The sequence below is a fragment of the Haliotis rufescens genome, unplaced genomic scaffold (assembly GCF_023055435.1).
Source record: "Haliotis rufescens isolate VD_foot unplaced genomic scaffold, xgHalRufe1.0.p SCAF_9, whole genome shotgun sequence".
NCBI classification, from domain to species: domain Eukaryota; kingdom Metazoa; phylum Mollusca; class Gastropoda; order Lepetellida; family Haliotidae; genus Haliotis; species Haliotis rufescens.
In genome coordinates this window covers 46,868,276-46,894,485 of record NW_025964383.1, presented here as the reverse complement: position 1 = coordinate 46,894,485, position 26,210 = coordinate 46,868,276, and the positions used below count along the sequence as shown (strand labels likewise).

The window sequence follows — 26,210 nt, the reverse complement described above, 5'->3', positions numbered from 1 at the left end:
ACGTACTTTAGTATAGTGAAGTAAACTGAAGTAAAGTAACACGCACTTTAGTATAGTGAAGTAAACTGAAGTAAAGTAACACGCACTTTAGTATAGTGAAGAAAAGTAAAGTAAAGTAACACATACTTAAGTATAGTGAAGTAGACTGATATAAAGTTACAGGTATTTAAGTTTGGTGAAGTTAAATGAAGTAACGTAAACCCAAGTCAAGTAAGCAAAGTGCAGTAAAGTTAATTGTTGTGAGGCAAGGAAAGCTGGAGGCAAAAGATGAGCCGAATAAACTCCCGAAATGGTACACCACAGCGGGTCAGTGTGTGGGTGGGGTTCAGTGTCGATGTTGATATTATGTTACTGATATCGGATGTAAGGTGATGCGGGGGAAAATCCGAAGTGATGCAGATCGAGGACTTCGGTGAAACACACGTGTTCGGGTATGGTGCTGACAAACCTGGAAACATTATCAAGAGGAATCTTGAATTCAATCCGACAATCATAGTTTCGTCTAGCGTTTTATTATTAAAAGGTCGCATCTCTGCATAGCGAAATGCACTGACTCAGACGAAGGGTCACCCTTCCCCTTGGAACAGCAAGTATTTAAGAAAAGGAAACTAGACGGGGGCGTTACGAATGATCCTAGCTGCGTCCTTCCATTGTGTGGACGAGTGATACCTGAGTACACCCCCACCTGTTTCAGGGGCATCTCGTGTTTACGGAAGCCAATAATAGATCCATCAATGTTGTCAACAAGAACTCGGGCGTGACGTCAGCACGTCAGTTGGTCTTGCCGGCAGTACCTGTAGGTGTGGCGGTGTTTTCGCAGTCCCTGCAGCCATTTACACAAAGTAAGTCACAACATGTTTTTTTTTATTCTTCAATGCAGAGGGTAGAGTTGATTTGAAACCCCAAACACAAAAACCAGATAAAGACAGCCAGCATCATCGGAAAGCCAGTGTACTATATCTCCTTTCTATTTCGCCACCATAGCTTCGTATCGGAAGTGACGTCATCACATGCACCGCTGAAATCGTAAATTTAGCACGGATTTTCTCGCGCTTTCATTGGACGTATCTCCTTTCGCCATAGAATCGGTCACAAACGGTCCAGGATATTTGTGAGAATAGAACCAAGATATAAGACACATGGTTATCGATATCTGATTCTATATTTATTTTTTATTATGGTCATGTTACCTTGTAAACAATATAAAATATGTGTTATGAAATATGTAAAATTGAAATTATTAGTAAACGTTGCTGAACCTTTTTCGAGGTGTATGTTTTATTCAGCAGATACTTACACTCTGATGCATGCCTGTATGAGACGCCGTTTCACTATTTATTACCTGTTTAATAATATGAATGATTCATTTATTGATATATATATTTTTAGATATTGCCAATTGTAAAGATAAAATAATTGATAAAGATATTTCAAATTCAAAATGATGTTATTGATATCTATAAATAGATTTGTGATGTATCAGTAAATCCCATTTGATAGTACAGTAAACTACGGTTATAACGAACACGCTTATAACGAACTGACGGATATAACGAATTAACTTTATGGTCCCGACTATTTGCTGTAGTTATGCTGTATATATGCGTATAACGAATTACGGTTATTACGAACTAAAATTAGTAGTCCCTTTGAGTTCGTTATAACCGTAGTTTACTGTAGTAAGTGCTCAGTCAATAATATTGTCACACCTGTCTACCACACATTGAACGTTTTGGATATATTTTTTGTGTGTGAATTGTTAACGATATTATGTCAAGTCATTTTGTCATTTAATACGCTAAACATAACATTCTGCTTCTATAATATTCCTAATCTGCGTTTTTCCATGCAAAAAAAGATTATTTACAGATATCACAAATAGATATATTGATATCTATAATTCACAATGAGTTGGCTCGTCATTGTTCTACATGTGGAAAACATCATTGTGTCGTGCGTCGTGACATGACTGAACTACTGTTTAAGTCGAAGTGGGGGCACGGTTGACCCAGTCGTCTAAGGCGCCGTGATTCTCTGTGCAGAGTTGCGTCCCTTGGCCACGCCAGAAACCTATGATTGTGGGTTCGAATCCCGGTTCGCCCCAATTATGTTTCTAGATTTGTCAGCACCATACCCGTGCTCGTGGGTTTCCCCGAAGTGGTAAACGTCTGAGCCCTGCATCACTTCGGGTTTTCCTCCCACATTAAGCTGACACGCCGTGATATAACTAGAATACTGTTACAAGCGGCGTAAAACCCAACTCACTCACTTAAGTCGACGTGACAATTGTCACCCGTTCAGATCGATGACTCCTTGTGCTGCAGGCGACTGTGACAGCCGGGGGTGCAGCCATATTTGCATTGATGAACCTAGTGGCGCCACCTGCCTGTGTGAAGGGGGCTTCACTCTACAAGCTGATCAGAAGACATGCACAGGTCAGAGTTATCTCTACACACTTAAACCTCTTTAAATCACATTAAAATCAGGTCAGAGTCCTCGCTACCGCTAAGCAAATACCTTTGTGTTGGGGTACGGAGCACTAACATCTAATCTGAGTGAGATTGCGGCGTTTTAAACTTTTTTTGACTGTTGACACATACGATATAAGAAGAAATCATGCACCCAAGATTTCACGATTTCACGATATGTACTTTCTGTACTAATGTGCACTGTGAACGTGGATCATATGAATAATTCTACCAGGAATTAGAGGTTTCAAATCACAATAACCACCTTTGATTGTAGCATCGCCGCGGAAGCTAATATTTATAGAAAAATACTTATTTCTAAGTCATTGTCGGAACACATTAAAAACATATAACACTTACAGGATATAAAATGCAGATTTGCGGTCACGCCAATTTTAAAAGGATATGTTACTGTACATATAGGCAGAAAACACGAGAGAATCGACTAAGAGAGTGCATATCAAGTATTGCGGACCACGGGAAGCTTGCAATCTGGCGTTTTCTATTGCCATCTGTTACATCTGTCCTGTGTCACAACGATCATAATTGTAACGTGCATTGTAGAAGTACGACCTTTGTGGGACATAGCTCAAGACATGCAGTTATTTGTTATTAGTTTGTTTGACGCCGCACTCAGCAATATTCCAACTCAATGACGACTGTCTGTTAATAATCTAGTCTTGACGATGCAATCCAGTAATTACATCATGAGCATCGATCTATCTAACTGGGATACGATGACATGCATCAAACATTCAGCGAGCCCGACCTCCCGATCCTGTTAATTGTTTCATACTATAAGCAGTGGCTGCTGAAGACTGGGATAATATGTGTTTGAACTTTGCGAAGGAACGTTTAGGAAATGGTGAATGGCATTCAGCAAAATGAATTATTGCAATTATTTTCAACATAATTATTCTTGCAGGAAGCACATCCACGACGCTATGGAAGGGCATCATCTACTCCAACCGCACCAACATCTGCTCCATCCCCGTCACCACAATCAACAGCCATCCCTACGTCACCGCAGAGGTCACGTGTTTTGCTTCCGGGGTCAACATCACCTTCATGGCGCCGGACGTCAGGTCGTCGGCCATATACTACTCCTCGGGGAAATCTGTTCTGAAACAGATCATTGGTGGAACAGTTTCCCTCGTCACAACAACGACCAATGAGATCACTGGTAACAAGTAACTTCGAGACATAGACGATACTTTGTATTACGTATTTCGGAAACGGAATCTATACATGCGGACTGAAACTTGTTAAATCATAACGTGTTATTTCAGTCAGGGAGTAAAGCAACCCATGCTTGCCGTAAAAGACGACTATGATTGTTGTAAGAGGCGACTAACGGGATCAGGTGGTCAGGCTCGCTGACTTGGTTGATGCATGTCGTCGTATCCCAATTGCGTCGATCGATGATAATGGTATCAATCACTGGATTCTCTGGTCCATATAAAATTGTTTACAGACCGCCGTCATGCAGCTGGAATATTGCTGAAGGGGCGTTAAACAACAAAGAAAGAAAGAAAGTAGATTTAATTCATTTTGTCCTTTAACTACTATATATTTAATCACTAAATGCACAAAACTATTCATGTTTTGTTTTCCGTAATATGAACAACATGGTGAAATGGTGCTTTGTTCAATTAATCCGTGCACGCGGGTGTCAGCCAAAGTGTTGACCGTTACGTGATGTTAGGCTTTTCTCCCACGTCAAGCTGACAACTGAAACTGAAATACTGTCCACAGTGACGTCATACCAGTTCACTGACTGACTATAATAGAATTATAACATTTCCAGGTTTGGTATTGGACTACACGTCGAACACCGTCATCTGGTCGGAGAAGCGTGGAGGCGCCATCATGGCGCTGGGAACAACCGCCAACTCAAGTTCAAGGACGTTGTTCGGAGGGTTGGCGTCCCCAGCAGACCTCACCCTCAACTCGAAGGACCGGTGAGTAAAACTGTCCGAGTGGCTCACCCTCAACTCGAAGGACCGGTGAGTAAACCTGTCCGAGTGGCTCCCAGTCAACTCGAAGGACCGGTGAGTAAACCTGTCCCAGTGGCTCCCACTCAATTCGAAGGACCGGTGAGTAAACCTGTCCGAGTGGCTCACCCTCAACTCGAAGGACCGGTGAGTAAAACTGTCCCAGTGGCTCACCCTCAACTCGAAGGACCGGTGAGTAAACCTGTCCCAGTGGCTCCCACTCAACTCGAAGGACCGGTGAGTAAACCTGTCCCAGTGGCTCCCAGTCAACTCGAAGGACCGGTGAGTAAAACTGTCCCAGTGGCTCACCCTCAACTCGAAGGACCGGTGAGTAAACCTTCCCAGTGGCTCCCAGTCAATTCGAAGGACCGTTGAGTAAACCTGTCCCAGTGGCTCCCACTCAACTCGAAGGACCGGTGAGTAAACCTGTCCCAGTGGCTTCCACTCAACTGGAAGGACCGGTGAGTAAAACTGTCCCAGTGGCTCCCAGTCAACTCGAAGGACCGGTGAGTAAAACTGTCCGAGTGGCTCCCACTCAACTCGAAGGACCGGTGAGTGAAACTATCCCAGTGGCTCCCACTCAACTCGAAGGACCGGTGAGTAAAACTGTCCCAGTGGGTCCCACTCAACTCGAAGGACCGGTGAGTAAACCTGTCCCAGTGGCTCCCAGTCAACTCGAAGGACCGGTGAGTAAACCTGTCCCAGTGGCTCCCACTCAACTCGAAGGACCGGTGAGTAAACCTGTCCGAGTGGCTCCCAGTCAACTCGAAGGACCGGTGAGTAAACCTGTCCCAGTGGCTCCCACTCAACTCGAAGGACCGGTGAGTAAACCTGTCCCAGTGGCTCCCACTCAACTCGAAGGACCGGTGAGTAAAACTGTCCCAGTGGCTCCCACTCAACTCGAAGGACCGGTGAGTAAACCTGTCCCAGTGGCTCCCACTCAACTCGAAGGACCGGTGAGTAAAACTGTCCCAGTGGCTCCCACTCAACTCGAAGGACCGGTGAGTAAACATGTCCCAGTGGCTTCCACTCAACTCGAAGGACCGGTGAGTAAACCTGTCCCAGTGGCTCCCACTCAACTCGAAGGACCGGTGAGTAAACCTGTCCCAGTGGCTCCCACTCAACTCGAAGGACCGGTGAGTAAACCTGTCCCAGTGGCTCCCACTCAACTCGAAGGACCGGTGAGTAAACCTGTCCCAGTGGCTCCCACTCAACTCGAAGGACCGGTGAGTAAAACTGTCCCAGTGGCTCCCACTCAACTCGAAGGACCGGTGAGTAAACCTGTCCCAGTGGCTCCCACTCAACTCGAAGGACCGGTGAGTAAACCTGTCCCAGTGGCTCCCACTCAATTCGAAGGACCGGTGAGTAAAACTGTCCCAGTGGCTTCCACTCAATTCGAAGGACCGGTGAGTAAAACTGTCCCAGTGGCTTCCACTCAACGACGTCGCGCTGTATTAGTAATTTGTCAAAGGTAAAAACTAACACGCATGCATCGACTGCCTCCGGCTGTATGATGAAGTATTGTCCTGTGTCAATAACGTAGGTTTGTTTCAGCCAGTAATACACAGATGTCTCCGACTGTATCATGAAGTACTGTCCCATGTCAATAACGGTGGCGTGTTTCAGCACTCTCTACTGGATATCTGCCTCTCTCCCGGCCCGGATTATGAAGGGGGGCGTGGAAGGGGGTGCGGCATCGGAGTTGGTCGGGGCTGACCTCAGACAACCAGTCCGGCTCACGTTTGACCGTCACATGAACAGGTGCGTACATTCCCATGGGGGACAGGTATATAGCTTAACTTAACTCACGCCATCTGTTCATGAACGGTAACATTTGTAAGAGAAATAATTTCAATGTGTGAAGCCCATTTCTGGTGTCCCCCACTGTGATATTGCTGGAAAGCGGCGTTAAACCATACTCACTCACTCTCCTGCCGGAATATCGTTAGAATATTGGTTAAAGCTGCGAGAAACAATACTGTCGCTCACTCACTGTGCAGGGTACTATCGCATTGCTATCGACATCGCGTCACAACTGTGCGCAACGTTTTCACAACAATGTTTGTTAGTTTTGATATACCTTTACACTAGTTAACATTGCCCAAATAGCTACCTCTACTTGTTCAACTGATCAACTGTATATAACTTCTTTGAGAGGCATTTAGAAATTGGAGTACTAAGTATATATGTGTGTACATGCAGATTGTACTGGACCGAGGGCGGTCGGGTGGGGACGATCAGTGCGGACGGCAGCGGGAAGCGAGCCTACCCCTCCGACGTTCTAGCCACATACACTGGGGTGGCGGTGTTCAAGGTAAGCCTATCCACCGGGGTAGCGGTGCTCAAGGCATGCCAGAGAAACATTCTTCCTGAATTGAAGCGGTGTCTATTGAGGTAACCCCCTTAAATCTCTACCTGATTACACCGGGATGGAAGGTTCAAGTTGTGACTGAAACCTTATATCTTCATGTCAGTCCTTTACTGTGCGAATGGTGAGCCAGAGAAGGACATTTCTAAATTGTGTCATTTAATAATAAAAACATAATTCGATGATCGTTTTCAACTTCAAAGATGCGAACATAAATTCCTTTTTTCCTCATTTACAACTGGAAAGAAATACTTACTGGAAAAAAGATGCATCTCTGCTGAAATGAACTTGACAATTACGCATATATCGTCATTAATATAATGTGTAAAATATGTATTAGTACAGGTGCATTCTAATCTTGGGTGACATGACCTTGTATGTTAAATGACCCTGAGTGTGACATGACCTAGTGTGTGACATGACCTAGTGTGTGACATAAAGTAGTGTGTGACATGACCTATAGTGTGACATGACCTAGTGTGTGATATGACCTAGTGTGTGACATAACGTAGTGTGTGACATGACCTTGAGTGTGGCATGGCCTAGTGTGTGACATAACGTAGTTTGTGACATGACCTTGTATGTGACATGGCCTAGTGTGTGACATAAAGTAGTGTGTGACATGGCCTAGTGTGTGACATGACCATGTGTGTGACATGGCTTAGTGTGTGACATGGCCTAGTGTGTGACATAAAGTTGTGTGTGACATGACATTGAGTGTGTTATGACCTAGTGTGTGACATGGCCTATTGTGTGACTTGGCCTAGTGTGTGACATGGTCTTGTGTGTGACATGGCTTAGTGTGTGACATAACGTAGTGTGTGACATGACCTAGTGTGTTACATAACGTAGTGTGTGACATGACCTAGTGTGTGATATAACGTAGTGTGTGACATGGCCTAGTGTGTGACATAAAGTAGTGTGTGAGATGGCCTAGTATGTGACATAACGTAGTGTATGACATGACCTAGTGTGTGACATAACGTAGTGTGTAATATGGCTTAGTGTGTGACATGACCTAGTGTGTGACATAACGTAGTGTGTGACATGGCCTAGTGTTTGACATAACGTAGTGTGTGACATGGCCTAGTGTGTGACATGACCATGTGTGTGACATGGCTTAGTGTGTGACATGGCCTAGTGTTTGAGAAAACGTAGTGTGTGACATGGCCTAGTGTGTGACATGACCATGTGTGTGACATGGCTTAGTGTGTGACATGGCCTAGTGTGTGACATAACGTAGTGTGTGACATGACCTAGTGTGTGACATAAAGTAGTTTGTGACATGGCCTAGTGTGTGACATGACATTGAGTGTGACATGACCACGTGTGTGACATGGCCTAGTGTGTGACATAACCATGTGTGTGACATGGCCTAGTGTGTGACATAACCATGTGTGTGACATGGCCTTGTGTGTGACATGGCCTAGTGTGTGACATAACGTAGTGTGTGCCATGACCTAGTGTGTTACATAACGTAGTGTGTGACATGACCTAGTGTGTGATATAACGTAGTGTGTGACATGGCCTAGTGTGTGACATAACGGAGTGTGCGTGATGGCCTAGTGTGTGACATAACGTAGTGTATGACATGACCTAGTGTGTGACATAACGTAGTGTGTAATATGGCTTAGTGTGTGACATAACGTAGTGTGTGACATGGCCTAGTGTTTCACATAACGTAGTGTGTAACATGGCTAAGTGTGTGACATGGCCTAGTGTGTGACATAAAGAAGTGTGAGACATGGCCTAGTGTGTGACATGACATTGAGTGTGACATGACCACGTGTGTGACATGGCCTAGTGTGTGACATAACCATGTGTGTGACATGGCCTAGTGTGTGGCATAACCATGTGTGTGACATGGCCTAGTGTGTGACATGGCCTTGTGTGTGACATGGCCTAGTGTGTGACATAACGTAGTGTGTGACATGACCTAGAGTGTGACATAACGTAGTGTGTGACATGACCTAGTGTGTTACATAACGCAGTGTGTGACATGACCTAGTGTGTGATATAACGTAGTGTGTGACATGGCCTAGTGTGTGACATAACGTAGTGTGTGAGATGGCCTAGTGTGTGACATAACGTAGTGTATGACATGGCCTAGTGTGTGACATAACGTTGTGTGTGTGATGGCCTAGTGTGTGACATAACGTAGTGTATGACATGGCCTAGTGTGTGACATAACGTAATGTGTAACATGGCCTAGTGTGTGACATAACGTAGTGTGTGAGATGGCCTAGTGTGTGACATAACATAGTGTATGACATTGCCTAGTGTGTGACATAACGTTGTGTGTGTGATGGCCTAGTGTGGGACATAACGTAGTGTATGACATGGCCTAGTGTGTGACATAACGTAGTGTGTGAGATGGCCTAGTGTGTGACATAACGTAGTGTGTGACATGGCCTAGTGTTTGACATTACGTAGTGTGTAACATGGCTAAGTGTGTGACATGGCCTAGTGTGTGACATAAAGAAGTGTGTGACATGGCCTAGTGTGTGACATGACCTTGTGTGTGGCATGGCCTAGTGTGTGACATAACGTAGTGTGTGACATGACCTTGTATGTTACCTGATAATATGTATCACATGACCTTGTGTCTGACATGGCCTATTGTGTGACATGGCCTAGTGTGTGACGTGGTCTAGTGTGTGACATTACGTAGTGTGTGTTATGGCCTATTGTGTGACATGGCCTTGTGTGCGGCATGACCTTGTGTGTGGCATGGCCTAGTGTGTGACGTGGCCTAGTGTGTGACATGGCCTAGTGTGTGACATAACGTAGTGTGTGAGATGGCCTAGTGTGTGACATAACGTAGTGTATGACATGGCCTAGTGTGTGACATAACGTTGTGTGTGTGATGGCCTAGTGTGTGACATAACGTAGTGTATGACATGGCCTAGTGTGTGACATAACGTAGTGTGTAACATGGCCTAGTGTGTGACATACCGTAATGTGTAACATGGCCTAGTGTGTGACATAACGTAGTGTGTGTGATGGCCTAGTATGTGACATAACGTAGTGTATGACATGGCCTAGTGTGTGACATAACGTAGTGTGTGAGATGGCCTAGTGTGTGACATAACGTAGTGTGTGACATGGCCTAGTGTTTGACATTACGTAGTGTGTAACATGGCTAAGTGTGTGACATGGCCTAGTGTGTGACATAAAGAAGTGTGTGACATGGCCTAGTGTGTGACATGACCTTGTGTGTGGCATGGCCTAGTGTGTGACATAACGTAGTGTGTGACATGACCTTGTATGTTACCTGATAATATGTATCACATGACCTTGTGTCTGACATGGCCTATTGTGTGACATGGCCTAGTGTGTGACGTGGTCTAGTGTGTGACATTACGTAGTGTGTGGCATGGCCTATTGTGTGACATGGCCTTGTGTGCGGCATGACCTTGTGTGTGGCATGGCCTAGTGTGTGACGTGGCCTAGTGTGTGACATGGCCTAGTGTGTGACATAACGTAGTGTGTGAGATGGCCTAGTGTGTGACATAAAGAAGTGTATGACATGGCCTAGTGTGTGACATTACGTAGTGTGTGGCATGGCCTATTGTGTGACATGGCCTTGTGTGCGGCATGACCTTGTGTGTGGCATGGCCTAGTGTGTGACGTGGCCTAGTGTGTGACATGGCCTAGTGTGTGAGAAAACGTAGTGTGTGACATGGCCTAGTGTGTGACATAACGTAGTGTGTGACATGACCTAGTATGTGACATAACGTAGTATGTAACATGGCTTAGTGTGGGACATGACCATGTGTGTGACATGGCTTAGTGTGTGATATGACCTAGTGTGTGAGAAAACGTAGTGTGTAACATGGCCTAGTGTATGACATGGCCTAGTGTGTGAGATGGCCTAGTGTGTGACATAACGTAGTGTGTGACATGGCTTATTGTGGGACATGGCCTAATGTGTGACACAAAGAAGTGTGTTACATGGCCTAGTGTGTGACATAACGTAGTGTGTAACATGGCTTAGTGTGTGACATGGCCTAGTGTGTGACATAAAGAAGTGTGTGACATGGCCTAATGTGTGACATGACCTTGTGTGTTACATGGCCTAGTGTGTGACATAACGTAGTGTGTGGCATGACCTTGTATGTAACCTGATAATATGTATCACATGACCACATGTCTGACATGACCTAGTGTGTTGCATGGCCTAGTGTGTGACGTGGCCTAGTGTGTGACATTACGTAGTGTGTGGCATGGCCTATTGTGTGACATGGCCTTGTGTGTGGCATGACTTTGTGTGTGACATGGCCTAGTGTGTGGCATGGCCTAGTGTTTGAGAAAACGTAGTGTGTGACATGGCCTAGTGTGTGACATAAAGAAGTGTGTGACATGGCCTAGTGTGTGACATGGCCTAGTGTTTGACATAACGTAGTGTGTGGCATGGCCTTGTATGTTACCTGATAATATGTATTACATGACCTTGTGTGACATGACCTTGTACATTGCATGACATAGTGTGTACAAAGACCGAGCATATGACATGATCGTGTGTGTGACACGGCCTTGTGTGTGGCTTGTACTAGTATGTAACATGACCTATTGTGTGGCATAAGGTAGTATAGATGTGACATAGCATGTGACATAACCTGACGTATGATATGGCCTCGTGTGTAACATGATACATGTGTGTGGCCTGACCTTGTACGTTGCGAGACCTTGAGCGTGACATAACCTGATGACATGCTGTAACATGAAATTGTATTTTACATAACCGTATGTGTAAGATGACCTTACGTTTTAAGTTTATGTTTTTAAACTTTTGCCTGACAAAACCTCTGGTGCGAAATGACTTTGTGTATTACATGACCTTGTGGGTGACCTGACCTTGTGTGTTGCATGAAGAACTACCTCCTGTGGGCGGCCATCTTCTCCAGTGAAGTGAAGATAAATGTGTCGGTTATCAACGGGGATAGTCTCGAGCGAAGCACACCCTTCAACGTCCCCGGGATGACCTTCGTGACGGACATCGTGGCCTACGACATCGACGACAATCCTTCTGTAATAAGTAAGTCTCACGAAATCACTGGCCTTCTGTAAATCTACTGCATTCACGGTGTATTCGGAAGTATGTGACTGAACAGTGACATTAACGCCACGCATGAAGACGTTTCGATCGGTATCTCACCAGGTGCCTCTATGTGACCCCGTTCGGATCCTGCACAGAAAATGTCCCAAGGGGCCCGTTCCACAAATCGTTAGTAGTTCGTTGTTTAGCATGGACTTACGACTGTCGTAACTCCGTTGCCTTGCATACGAGCGCTTTATTGATCGGGCCCCAGCACTCTATTACATGTGGGAAGGAAGAAGCGACTACTCTGCCCAGTGATTTCGTTGTCATCGTACCCCGACGGCGCCAGACGTTTCTTATCATGTTAACCAACGGTTTGCATTGCCCAGACCCGATATACTGTATAAAGCGGCTGTGAACGTCAGGAATAGTGGCGACTGCGGTCGTGAGCAACGTTCACGCGTTGCTCGTGCTACCAATAAGCTAACAAGTTTCCCGGTATTGACTCATCCTTTCTCTCCACAGTCTCCACTACAGGCATTGGAAGTGGAATATTGTATAACGAAATAGATTGTTTCCACGTGATTATTCAGCATAACGGGACATGTTATCTACAACTGACCCTTTACACTGATGGCTCGCACAAACTGACGAACGCCAAATATTTGGTCATTGGAATCAGGATTTGAGGTAACCGTTGTAGTTTTGTAACAATGTTGATGTATACGATGTTACAGACGTCTGCGACGTTGACAACGGCGGCTGTGATCAGCTCTGTCTTCCGGTACAGGACACCGTCAAGTGCTACTGCAACTTTGGCTTCAGGCTACAGTCGGATCAGAAGACGTGTCGCTCAAGTAGGTCCCTGCAGAGGTCAACTTACACTAGTCCCCACTTCAATAATGTTATGTTTTACTATATGGTACACAATTCAGAAGATTAAGATACAAATTCAATATTCAAGTTGAGAAACAACTGCTCCTCTCGCTGACTTGAATGCTGAAGGTAGTAAGTTTTGAATAAATAGTAATAAAAAAGTGTTCCACGAAATATAGGAACAAATATTTTACCCTCAGGGTTTGAGAGCAAAAATATGGTTCGCCTGAAATGCTCATTTCAGAGAAATAAACATATTTAGTTCCGAACAGAATCCTACGCGTCTAAGCCGAAACCGACTTCAGGAAACCTTTCTGAATACCATGTCAATTTTAGAACTCATGATGTGTAAGTGGCAATGCGCATTTATCTACAAGTTCTTTTTTCTTTATATAGTGAATGTTCTCATCACTTAGTAGTGGTTACCTTTTTGACTTGAAGCACGACCAGGGCAAGATGACCACTTTTGTTGACCACATTAACTCAGTCAGCATGTTGTATTCAGATGTTGTTCGGAAGGACTTCTTCCTGGTGTTGGACGAGACAACCATGGGTATCCATCAAGTAGTCGAGGCAGGTGGCGCCGTGCATGCCGTCCCCGTTCTCAAGGACAACAACCCCAGTGTCGTCACGTTCGACGTGAGGCTTGGGAAGGTAGTGTGGTATGACGCGACGAGACACATCATCAAGAAGGCAAATTTGGACGGCACAGATGAAAACACTGTCCTAAGTACCGGTACGTTCGTCTTCAGGGCTCGCCTAGCTGTGCTTCCTGTGGATGTCAGTGAATGAACGATGGCGTAATGTGTCTTACATCCCGAACATTTCACTGTTAATTCACGAGGGACAGATCATAAGACACAGAGTACAAATATACATCAGCTAAGCCGTATGTTTCATGTGCTTCACCAACGAGGTAAATGTGCGCGTGTAGGGCTTCGGGATTTCCTCTCACATCAGGCTGACGCGCAGTAGCGGAAATAGTTTCTAAGCGGCAGTAAACCCATGTCACTTACTCTCAGCTTGTCATGAAAGTTATGTTCTGAGCACTCCTCTCTTCTCTCTATCGGAAATTGGTATTTGATGAATTATTATCACGAAGAATCTGAAGATATGTAAATGTGTATAAATATTTCGAGTATCCCTGTTTAGAAACGCTGATTGTGAAGGACATGGTGATTGACCCCTCCACAAGTAACATCTTCTACACTGTGTCGTCCCCTCTCGGCGGCGGGGCAGTATACGTCGTCACCCACGACGGCGCGACGACTAGGACCCTTAGAACCACCACGCAGATCCCCGGGGCACTAACTCTCTACCCCCGATCAGGGTAAGTGCTGACAGTAGCGCCATCAGATGTCTGACCATATACTGTGGTTTGTTGTTTCTTTGTTTTCCTGTTGATGTTTAGCCGCACTCACAAATATGTCAGGGCGGAATGAGTATATGACTGTAAATATACCAGTCTTACAATCCAGTGATTGATGAGCAACGATGCGCGCCGTCGGGGTACGATGACACATCAAACCAAGCATGACCACTGGATTCATGAAATCGCCTCTTTCGACCAGCATAGGTTGGAGACCTGGTTTTACCCACCGCCCGCAAGGCGAACCAGTAATTCCGTCAGAATGGGGTTCCAATAAAAGCAACGCTTGTGAAATAAATAAATAACAATCGGTCCCATCTTCTGCCCTTCATCACCTTACAGATTTTGGGGCAGCGGCTAAATTTTTTTAGCACTTAAATTTGTTGACCAGAGATGTATGGTGTGGGATGAAGACATTAAAGAAATACAAATCCGTCTTGCTTGCTTTATGTAATTGTAAACACTGTGGCATCTAATATTCAGGGTTGGTTGGTTAGTTTGTTGTTTAACACCGCACTCAGCAATATTCCAGCTATATGACGGCGGTCTGTAAAAAATCTATTCTGGACCAGACAATCCAGTGAATAATATCACCTGCACCAATCCACGCAATTTGGATCGATGACATTGATTTAACCCAGTCAGCGAGCCTGACAACCCGATCCCGTTAGTCGCCTTCTACGACAAGCATAATCGCCTTTCTACCCCGGATCTTCACGGGTCTATTGTTCAGGGTGTATTAATGTATATCTAACGTTCACTGAGGTGGAAATACGACCGCATCACCGTCTAAATGAGGTTCCTTGTCTGTTTTATGTACACAGTGTATATGTATAGTGAAAGCCTAATGGTGCCGCTTTGGAAGCATTCTAGTAATTGTTTTTAATTCAAAACTTCCTTTTCATCAATTATTTATCATTTTTTAGAAATTTTGATTTTACTTCTCGTTACATCTAATATGTTTTCATAATTTCAATACTGTTTTAATATTGTTTATCTTTTTTGGAAATATACTTGAAAGTAGGAGAAAAAAATCGAAGTAACGAAAACGAACAATCGTAATTTTGATTGACAACAAATCGTCAGTGTTTCAGACCCGATGTGAGACAACGTGAAGGGTGGATCTATATTTATTGTTTTCAGACTGCTTGTGTGGGTCGAGGGAACTGAGATCAAAATGGCAGACATGAGTGGAAGCGGCGTATCGACTTTGAGTTCATCAGACCTCACGTACGTCAGCGACCTTAAGATCGACCCTGACGGTACGCATTCTGAACTATACATAACAATGATAAGATATCCTCTTCAACACCAAGTGTATAGTAATATGGTTGATAAGCTCTAAGCATCACAGAGAAGGAATAAGGTCATATTGAAATAATTTCTTGTGGAATAGTGGTGACAACAGCTCACAAATAGGAGTGAGTGAGTGAGTATAGTTTTACGCCGTTTTAGCAATATTCCAGCAATATCACGGCAGGGTACACCGGAATCGAACCCGGGTCTTGGGCCTGACGAGCGAACGCTTTAACCGCAAGGCTACCCCACCGCCCCTCATAATTAGGACGAATCTTAGGTCGGGGAAACGACGACCAGAGGCAATTCTGCCTAACTGTCCGACATGAAGGTCTTGAAAGAGTGACTTCCGACTACAATGCAAGGTGTTTACTTTAAGTCATAATATTTCAAACTAAACAATAGCGCCGTCATGAGTGGATGACCTTGACATGACCTTGACATGTTAGTGAACGTGAACGTGTTTCAGGAACAACGTTGTACATAGCTGACTCTGACGGAGACAAGATACAAAGTATGAACCTGCAGACTCGATCACTGAAGGAACTACGCAAGAACAACCAGGAGTTCCCCGTGGCCCTGGCGGTAAGGGGAGACAACCTGTACTACATCGCCAGATCTGGGAGGTAGGCTATGTCACACACACTCATAACAACTAGTCGGGGTGTGATTTATACATTCAAACAGGTGGTTATTCCTTTTCGGGTGATTTAAGTTAAAACATCAGTGTTTAAATATTTCAAGTTTAATCCAAGACACATATATATCATGAATATATGAATAGTTATACTTCTGTAACTTTGATTAATTACACATTGTGTTGCTGAAAGGAGTATAAAAGCTATTGACAAGGCTACTGGAGCTGAAAGATCTCCCGCGACTAATGCTGCGGAGTTTGGTCACCTCATCGCTCTGTACGACTACAACGACGACACCCGCCTGGGTAGGTATTGCATCCTGCACTCACACGTGTCTCCAGGCACGTGCAGGAACCCCGTGAAGATCCGGGGTAGAATAGGTCTTCCGGAACCCATGATTGCTGTAAAGGGCGACTATGCTTGTGAGAGGCGACTAACGGGATCGGGTGGTCAGGCTAGCTGGCTTGGTTGATGCATGTCATCGTATCCCAATTGCGTGGATCAATGCTCATGATGTCAATCACTGGTTCTGGTCCAGACTCGATTATTTACAAACCGCCGTCATACAGCTGGAATATTGCTGAGGAAGCGTTAAACAAAACAAACAACAACAAAAACAAACAATATTTAGTGCTGCATGCAGGTTGCCATGCAGTGTGTGATGCAGGTTGCCATGCAGTGTGTGATGCAGGTTGCAATATCTCTTTGTAGAGTATCATGCCATCCCAAAGTTGTGCAAGTTGTAACCAGTGGAGCGTGTTAAGTAATGTCTCACGTTGTGTCTCCTGCATTATTATCTCAGAAATATCTCATGTAGTAACTCAGAAATATCTCATGCAGTAACTCAAAAATAAAACATGCATTAACCCAGAAATACCTCATGCAGTAACTCAAAAATAAAACATGCATTAACCCAGAAATCCCTCATGCAGTAACTCAGAAATAAAACATGCAGTAACCCAGAAATACCTCATGCAGTAACTCAAAAATAAAACATGCATTAACCCAGATATACCTCATGCAGTAACCCAGAAATAAAACATGCAGTAACCCAGAAATACCTCATGCAGTAACTCAGAAATAAAACATGCATTAACCCAGAAATACCTCATGCAGTAACTCAGAAATAAAACAGGAATTAACCCAAAAGTAGCTCATGCAGTAACTCAGAAATAAAGCATGCATTAACCCAGAAATACCTCATGCTGTAACTCAGAAATAAAACATGCATTAACCCAGAAAGACCTCATGCTGTAACTCAGAAATAAAACATGCATTAACTCAGAAATATCTCATGCAGTATCTCAGAAATAAAGCATGCAGTAACCCAGAAATACATCATGCAGTAACTCAGAAATAAAACATGCATTAACCCAGAAATATCTCATGCAGTAACTCAGAAATAAAACATGCATTAACCCAGACATACCTCATGCAGTAACTCAGAAATAAAACAGGAATTAACCCAAAAGTAGCTCATGCAGTAACTCAGAAATAAAGCATGCATTAACCCAGAAATACCTCATGCTGTAACTCAGAAATAAAACATGCATTAACCCAGAAAGACCTCATGCTGTAACTCAGAAATAAAACATGCATTAACTCAGAAATATCTCATGCAGTATCTCAGAAATAAAGCATGCAGTAACCCAGAAATACATCATGCAGTAACTCAGAAATAAAACATGCATTAACCCAGAAATATCTCATGCAGTAACTCAGAAATAAAACATGCATTAACCCAGACATACCTCATGCAGTAACTCAGAAATAAAACATGCATTAACCCAGAAATATCTCATGTAGTAACTCAGAAATAAAGCATGCATTAACCCAGAAATACCTCATGCAGTAACTCAGAAATAAAACATACAGTAACCACGAAATATCTCATGCAGTAACTCTGAAATAAAGCATGCATTAACCCAGACATACCTCATGCAGTAACTCAGAAATAAAACATGCATTAACCAAGAAATACCTCATGCAGTAACTCAGAAATAAAACATGCATTAACCCAGAAATAGCTCATGCAGTAACTGTTGAACCTCCTACACACATTGAGATTGTTTGTAACAAAATACCATGACGGTATGTCAAGATGGGAGCAATGGCGTGTACGTAATCAGGTGTCTATTCCAGTAAACAACAGGTGTCTGGCCAGTAACAGCGACTGTAGTACTCTATGTCTGCCTACAACTTCCGATAGGGTGTGCGCATGTCCAGACGGAACTGACTTGAAAGACGACAGGAAGACCTGTGACGGAGGTAAGCAGTTATGTACATATCGTTGTATCTGTTTCCATGTATAAGAAGAAGATATATACCACATATACGTTGGACGCCATAAGCATTCGACGCCGGCATCAAGTATACTCACCGCCAAAAGAAACGCGAACCATAGAAACAGCATGTACGTTAAGAAGATATGTTTCCAATGCGTAGCACTGACATAATTTACAGTCAAGTGTTGCCACAGTGTCTTTATTCTTATTACGGGGCGGTGGGATAGCCTAGTGGTTAAATCGTTCGCTCGTCACGCCGAAGACCCGGGTTCGATTCCGCACATGGGTACAATGTGTGAAGCCCATTTCTGGTGTCCCCCTGCCGTGATATTGCTGGAATATTGCTAAAGGCGGCGTAAAACCATACTCACTCACTATTCTTATAACGATATGCTGCACGTGATTTATCAAACTTTACAGCTAGTCCTGCACGATGCAAATGGTGCATCTCGAGTCATGGATCTATGACGTCACATGTGATGCGTTCATGAGTGTCGGTTCACACAGCAGAGCAGTATGTTCGTTTGTGCATATAATATCCAATCTAATATCTCTTGAATATGAATAATTCTTCACACATTAACCAACATGTATGGTATTCGCGCTTCTTTTGTCGGTGCGTATTTATGTATTATGCCCAGACATGGCTGAAGCGTTAACCAGGTCTTGAATAAAGAATTAAAATTAGGAATTTGCCGTAGGAAACAGAAACACTTTCAGAAGAAAACAAATAGATTAAAAATATAAGTGTTTTTCCCGTCGCTCTCTCTTTGATTTAGCTACAACAATGAAACTAAACAAGAAGGTAAGAGTTGACCTAGAAACCAAACAAATGATCAAGTTTATTTCAACAGCCACCGTGTGTCCTACGTCCATGACGAATGGAGCACTGACACAAGGCTGTAGCCCATATCCGCGCAGGGTGTGCAGCTATACGTGTAGTGACGGATACAGGTCTGCCCTCTCCTCTCGGATCTCATGCATGGCTAGCGGACAGTGGAATGTTTCACAGGAGCTGCTCTGTGCAGGTAACCTCGGGGATTCTATATAATGTTTTTTGTTGTTTGTTTGTTTGTTTGTTTGTTTGTTGTTTAACGCCGCATTCAGCAATATTTCAGCTATAAATACTCGAATCTGGAGGAGACAACCCAGTGATTGATATCATGAGCATCGATCTACGCAATTGGGATACGACGACATGCATCAACCAAGTCAGCTAGCCTAACCACCCGATCCCGTTATTCACCTCTTGCGACAAGCATAGTCACCTCTTATGGCAAGCAGGGTTGCTGAAGACCTATTCTACGCCTGATCGTCATAGGTCCTAAATATAATGGGACACGCTTGACAATATGACCCTGCAGAGGAGCATTGATCATTGTGTCGCTGTTCTGTTGAGAAATTGCTTCGTTCCTTGTAGTGTGTCTTAGTGGCAGTTAGTTAACATATAGTCTAAGCTTTGATTTCTTTGTTTGTAATATCAAACATATCTGAGGGATGATAGCACTGACACGTTATAATTATCACTGCAAGACATATAATGACAAAATAATAAACTAAAACAGTCCCCCCTACAACGCACAGCCTGCTCAGATGATACAACCCCGTGGGAGTTATCACTTCCCTGATTGGTAGATTAACCATGAACGTTTGTGTGATGTTGTACTGTCCAAACACCGGTGACATTTGGGACCTCTAAATATCATTGTACATTCAAATACATACCGAAGCCTGATTTTATGAGTTTTTGAAATAGTCACATGGCACAAGGAAGCTGGAGCGGCACAAGGGTCAAGGTGATGAGGCGGGATGAGTGCGGAGTGGAGTATGGTGGCTTCTGGTCTTGGCTTTCGTTCATCACACCGAAGACCGGGGTTCGATTACCCACTTGGGTTCGACGTGTTAAGCCCATTTCTTGTGCACCCCCCCCCCCCCCCCCCCCCGTGATATTGCTGGACTGTTGCTAAAAGCGGCGCTGCGTAAAACAATACTTCTCTGTGAATGTAAGTCTGAAGGCTGGTGTACAGCAGGTAGCGGGTCGGGTCGGGGAACCGTAGGTCGAGTACCCGCGTAGTAAAGGCGGACTCGTCCCAGCCTTGATGTGTCGGGCTGTGGTGGACTGGGTTGGGATGGATTTGTTGCGTTAGGATAGGTACGGTTGGTTGGTGTTGATTGGGTTCCATTGAAGGTGAAATGGAGAGCGTGGTGATAAGTGAGTGAGTATGGTTTATGGCCGCTTTTAGCAATATTCGAGCATTATTACGTCGTGGGACACCGGAAACGGGCTTCACACATTTTGCCAATGTGGGTAATCGAACCCGGGGCTTCGGCGTGACGAGCGAACGCTTTAACCACAAGGCTTTCATTCCGCCCGCGTGGTGAGATAAGCTGGTGCAGATATACTGACAAATACAGAGAAATGACATGAATGTACTTGTGAAATAAGTAAGTTTAACAAATGCCTTTACAGAAGTAACAACCCAGCCGTCGTCTTCCAACACAAGTGCTATCATCGGCGGGTGCGTTGCAGCAGTTGCTGTTGTCATCATCATCCTCGCTGTCATCATCTACATCAGAAGGTAGGATGCGTGGCAAACTATCTTCTCTACCTTCTCATCAACAACTCAAATTAACGTCATCTATGTTTGGAATTTTTGCCCAACAAATATTTCTAATGAATACATAATTGTACAAGTTCAGACCATGACGAGTCCAAGAGTCCCACGTCCACACGAAACAGAGACTCCAAATCTTGTGTGTCATTAGTCATCCTTGTTTTAAGTTATTTTTGGACCCCATGCTCGTGCCGTATTGGTACGTTGTTAATAGGGGTTGCCAAAGCCTCTTAAAACTAGGGGTAATAATGACTCCACAGTTGTAATACAAGGAGTCATATCTCTGTCGAAGGGGGTCGTTTTAACAAGATACTAATTGATGTTAGTTTACGTAATGAATTTAATTTTTAATTTTTCTTGTTTTTATAATCAAGCTGTTTCATCATGTTTTAAGTATTTATCTATTCTCTAGACAGTTTCTTATCAACCTACAGTGCTATTGCGCCCTTCAATATAAATCGGCTCCAAACATTTACTTACATTTTTAATAAACTCAAGTTTTACACTGATTTTCCCAATTTCAAAAAACATTATCAGCTGATCACTGCTAGCATGTAACACCGAAAATACCAGTCAACAAATCCGAACTGAAGTACGCAATTTAATCCCATGATTAAGTCAACTGTTGTTAATACCGTCCTTTATGTATTCTGTCCCAGGCGTAGAATTGACAATAGAAGGCATCCGTCGCTCTCCGCCACGTGTTCCACGGACCCCATCATCACAGTGACCAAACCAGATGAAGTATATGATGAGATTGGTTCTTCCGACGAGACAGCAAATAGATATATTTCCTTTCGAAAAATCAGCCCTAATCCTCAAAGAAAAAACTTTGCTGATGGTTCTGAGATCGCGAACCCCATGTACGGCACAGGCAACCGCTTGCCCGTCCCCATGCCACGCCCCGCGTCCAGCTTCACCCCCAACACGAGGAGGAGGATGATGAACAACGAGTCCCCTGTCCCCGACTACGACACCCCCCAGTCCGAGGCTGCCTCCTACCTTGACCTCACGAATTATCAAGAGACGGGACCGACGGCGACCTATCTCTCCTGTTGTCCTGGAGATGACCGCTGATCAAAAAGTTTAGAACAATCTGACAATTGAATCTGCGGATCCTGCATATCCGTGCAGGGAATAGCATCAGCAAGGTGTACACAGAATGTTTGGGTCGACATGACCCAGAGACGGATGCATGTAGAGCACGCAGTCCACGTGCACCACGTCACCCCACCGCCATTTTGTCGACCGTATCAATATTTAGACATCCAGCTTTTAATTCTATATCATTCCAGTATATATTTATCCCTGTTCAGTAATTCTTCCGTTTGCTATGGGAACACCAACTGAGCGCCCCTATCGGCGGTGAGGTGTTCGTTAGTTTGGTTACTAGTGATCATGTAACGTCAGTCTTGGTACAAGACGTTGTGGCCATTATGAACACAGAGTGTACAGTTGAACACGGTTACTCCGAACATATGTATCATGTATTTACGCTTATGGCAAACTAAATAGTGTCTTTTAAGATGATGATGTAATTTACTTCTGTATCAAGCAAATGTCGATGTTATCTTTGTACGTGTAAATATCTTGTAAACTAACGGATTACAAAATATTACATAACTTAAAAAAAACAAATCCTCCCATGACAAGTACTTATTTCATTCTGAACATGCTGGTAGTTGGTTAAGGCACAATAGTGTCTGGTAACAATATCAACTCCATTGGAAAGAGAAAGTGGGGGAATGATGAGAATCTTGTAACAAACATAACGTTACTTTGTAGTCAGTGTAAAAAAATTCTGTTTGTCGGGGTGTTTTGAATATGTTTGACGTCCTTCAATCTATCACCAACTTAAGCACATTTTATTTAAACAATTTATAGTAACGTCCATCATTTAACAGTCACGCTATGATTATGATAAAAATAAAACGTCAACGCCAGAGAATAACCAGTCTCGATTATCCGCTAAAACAGACTTCACTGGGCGTATAATCCACCCTGGACAATACACAGCGTACACGCAGAAACTTATACGATGCAAGCATAGCCCCTGTGTATCTTTTATTAATCAAACATGTTCTACACTGTCTATTACATGAGGTCATGTCATCACGTACTTCAGTCCGTATTGCACGGTGTCCCGATTACCGAGGTTCACTCTACGCAGGTCATCTTGTATATAATAAAGATTGCTGTTTCTGCCTGTGTGGAGGGACAAGATAGGAAGGAAGTGTCTTACTGTGATAGGTCCATATATTCATCATCTTCAGTTGGTTTAACGGTTATTGTACGCTTGACAAATGCTTGCTATAGCATCATTGTAACCAGAGTTACTAAAACCGAGTTTGTGAGTGAGTTACAAGATAACATCACATAAGCATATTTCAGCCATATAGTCAATGAGTGAGTGAGTGAGTTTTATGCCGCTTTTTGCACTTTTCCTGCCACACCACGGGTTGGACTTCATTGTACACACGGGGGAAGTTGAACCCGCGCCTTCGACGTGACGAACGAACGAACGCTTTAACCACATGGCTACCCCCACCCCTCGGGTATATAGCGACATGTGACTTGTCTGTATAAATGAATCGCATCCAGAATCACTCAAATTAAATTGAAATGTCCCGTGTCGTTGTCACGTGATAGATTCGGGCGTGTTTGTGCCTGTGTTTGTAAATAGTGACTTATTTGTGACATTAAACGTGATTGGTGAACTTATGCGGATATTCCTAGTGTTCACGTTGTTTCTGTATATGGTATAAGTTGTATATGATTGCACACATTAAACATTTTAAACAGATTTTGTCTGGACGTTGAAATCATTGTATTCATAAGATAGAATGTATGCTTTGAAAGAAAATACGTTTTGTATGCTTTGTTTGTTTGTGTGTTGTTTAACGCCGCACTCAGCAATATTCCAGCTATATGACGGCGGTCTGTAAATAATCGTGTCTGGCCCAGACCATCCAGTGATTGACACCATGAGCATCTGTCCACACAATTGGGGTACGATGACATTCATCAACCAAGTCAGCGAGCCTGACCACCCGATCCCGTTAGTCGCCTCTTACGACAGTGTTCATGTGATTGTTGGAGACAGGGTCTTAGACTGGCCCATCCGTCCTCTCGTCGGATACACCCCAGGGGCGCTACTGCTAGAGTCATACTGACCATTGCCCCTTGGTTCCACTAGTATACTTAACCAGGGGTGAGGGAAACACTGAGCGTGGCAGACATTCGCAGTGACCCTCATCTCTCGGACACTCCCAAGGAGCGGGGGAAAACTACTCGCAAGGGGAGAACTACTCGAAGTGTAATTACAAACAGTATCTGGAGCAGTTTGCTGTTTTTACATCTTTTTTGCACCGAAGCTACCGAACGGGAATAATGCCCAGTTCAACTACATCTCCTGTCACGACACTCTCTTTACAGCGGACATTACCCTTCCTACATGTCTCCTTATCCGGCCGATGTTACTGTGAATGATACCGTCCGGATTAACGAGGTGACACTGTATTGTGAAGTCTGTGGAAAGCTCTTCTAAAAATCAATCATGGAACAAGAATGGAAACAAAGCATTGTCGCTGTCGATATTTATTCAGCTCATTGAAGGCAAGAGCTTATATATGACATTCACGATCGTGAATACAACACGGTGCATTTAGATGAAGAGGCAGACATATTCACATGTGAATAAATTAATACTAACGTGTTCGCATGACAGCCACCTTTCCCCAGACAAACACGCTAAAGTCAAGGTATCATGCAACGTACACGTTGTTGTCTGGTCGACGCCGTGAGTTAGCGTTGTACATGGATCATTGCACGATGACAACGAAGGACACTCATAAAAAAATAAGGAATTGCCCTTGTCATGCATTGTCATGTGCATGTCACTGTGAAATATATAGTTTGTTACGTTAAGCCTTTGCCACGTCTTCGTCATCCAGTTTTCCCAGGGCGATGTCCGGAGGCAATCAGTCATAAATAAATAAAACACATATCAAGTAATGTCCTTCACTGGAGAGTTCATCAGTCGTTTAAGCCTTGGCCATTTCCTCATCATCCTGTTTGCCCTTGACCTTGGCGGTGAAGGCCACGTAGTTGAACATGCCCTTGGAAATAGGGGCCTCCTTCCACGTCTGTTTGATCTCCTCCTTCGTGAAGTTATCTCCCATGTTCTCCAGGAGATCCTTGATGTACTCCTCGGGCAGCACGCCCTTGCCCTCCTCGTCAAACATGGCGAAGGCGCTACGGATGGTCTCCTCGCCGTCCGTCCCTCCCATCTTCTCCCCGAACAGGTTGAGGAAGGTGGTGAAGTTCAGGGGCCCCTTGGCCTCCTTCAGCATCTCCTTCAGCTCGGAGTCGGCGGGCACTTTGCCCAGGTTGCCGTAGATGCTCTTCAGGTCGTCTATTTCGATGACGCCGTCTCTGTTGACGTCGATGAGGGTGAAGGCTTCCTTGAACTCCTGCACCTGAGACTGACGGAACATCGAGAACACGTTCTGGGGCGCCATTGCTGGATGAAGGAGCTGTGGGAAGACGATGTCAGGCTTCTAAACAAGATGGAAGTGAGAATGGTTGGGAATGAGGAATTCCTGTCGATATATGTCCGAAATGTGTATCACGTGACCTTGGGTATCGCGTTACCAACAGCTCCTTCCCAGGACGTCACGTGATGATAATGTACGTGCGACCCAATTACACAGCGGGAAGCTGCGCGTGCACCAGGACGCCCTGTAGTGTAAGTACTAGTACACATGCAAGGATGCCTGGTCCCTCATCAAGAGCTTAGACTCTATATCAGCATCTGTAATGTTGTCTAATTGCTTCTTGAGTAATAATAATTATGACTCAACCAGGTCTTATTTGCGTGTGTATTTGCTAATTCTATTTCTGCTTAGCCGTGACAGTATATGTCAGCAATTGTGTTTAGAAGACTTTTAGCATCGTTTATACTCTCCACAATTAGATACATGCAGTACTTTTAAGGGAAATTTCTTTGGCATAATATGTTTCAGAAGGAATATGTAAATTGTTTTTCAGATCATGCCAATGGATGTAGTAATTTTAATACACGGTATTGTTCAGTAGGTGGAAGGGCGTCGAATACATTGTACACAACCTGATAACTAGAGCGAATCACTGTATATTATTCTGAACAACAACACGCATGCGTATACATTATGTGTGTATGGTTAAACTGTCGAATTTCTCAGGACATCTGACAATTAATAGCTTGGTGTGGTCATGTGTC

General features: G+C 44.1%; 2 protein-coding genes across 4 annotated transcripts in view; one reads left to right on the top strand and one right to left on the bottom strand.

The window, feature by feature from the left end:
- LOC124149975 (low-density lipoprotein receptor-related protein 4-like) overlaps positions 1-23,753 on the top strand; it is a 53,022-nt gene extending 29,269 nt beyond the window's left edge. For all 3 annotated transcript variants that reach the window (XM_046521842.2, XM_048391331.1, XM_048391330.1), the window contains 17 exons: positions 695-842; positions 2,325-2,435; positions 3,394-3,651; positions 4,276-4,429; positions 6,089-6,223; positions 6,665-6,776; positions 11,706-11,868; positions 12,609-12,728; positions 13,253-13,483; positions 13,900-14,077; positions 15,260-15,378; positions 15,882-16,038; positions 16,243-16,355; positions 18,193-18,318; positions 19,190-19,363; positions 20,806-20,914; positions 21,610-23,753. In XM_046521842.2, coding sequence (XP_046377798.2) covers positions 695-842; positions 2,325-2,435; positions 3,394-3,651; positions 4,276-4,429; positions 6,089-6,223; positions 6,665-6,776; positions 11,706-11,868; positions 12,609-12,728; positions 13,253-13,483; positions 13,900-14,077; positions 15,260-15,378; positions 15,882-16,038; positions 16,243-16,355; positions 18,193-18,318; positions 19,190-19,363; positions 20,806-20,914; positions 21,610-22,027 — 2,826 coding nt within the window. In that variant the 3' untranslated portion in view covers positions 22,028-23,753. The remainder of the gene's footprint in view (positions 1-694; positions 843-2,324; positions 2,436-3,393; positions 3,652-4,275; positions 4,430-6,088; positions 6,224-6,664; positions 6,777-11,705; positions 11,869-12,608; positions 12,729-13,252; positions 13,484-13,899; positions 14,078-15,259; positions 15,379-15,881; positions 16,039-16,242; positions 16,356-18,192; positions 18,319-19,189; positions 19,364-20,805; positions 20,915-21,609) is intronic.
- Positions 23,754-24,531: 778 nt separating this feature from the next.
- Positions 24,532-25,521, bottom strand: LOC124149935 (myosin regulatory light chain, smooth muscle-like). Its single transcript, XM_046521781.2, has one exon. The coding sequence runs from the start codon at positions 25,468-25,470 to the stop codon at positions 24,994-24,996; it is 477 nt and encodes a 158-aa protein (XP_046377737.1). The 5' UTR covers positions 25,471-25,521; the 3' UTR covers positions 24,532-24,993.
- Positions 25,522-26,210: the final 689 nt, after the last annotated feature.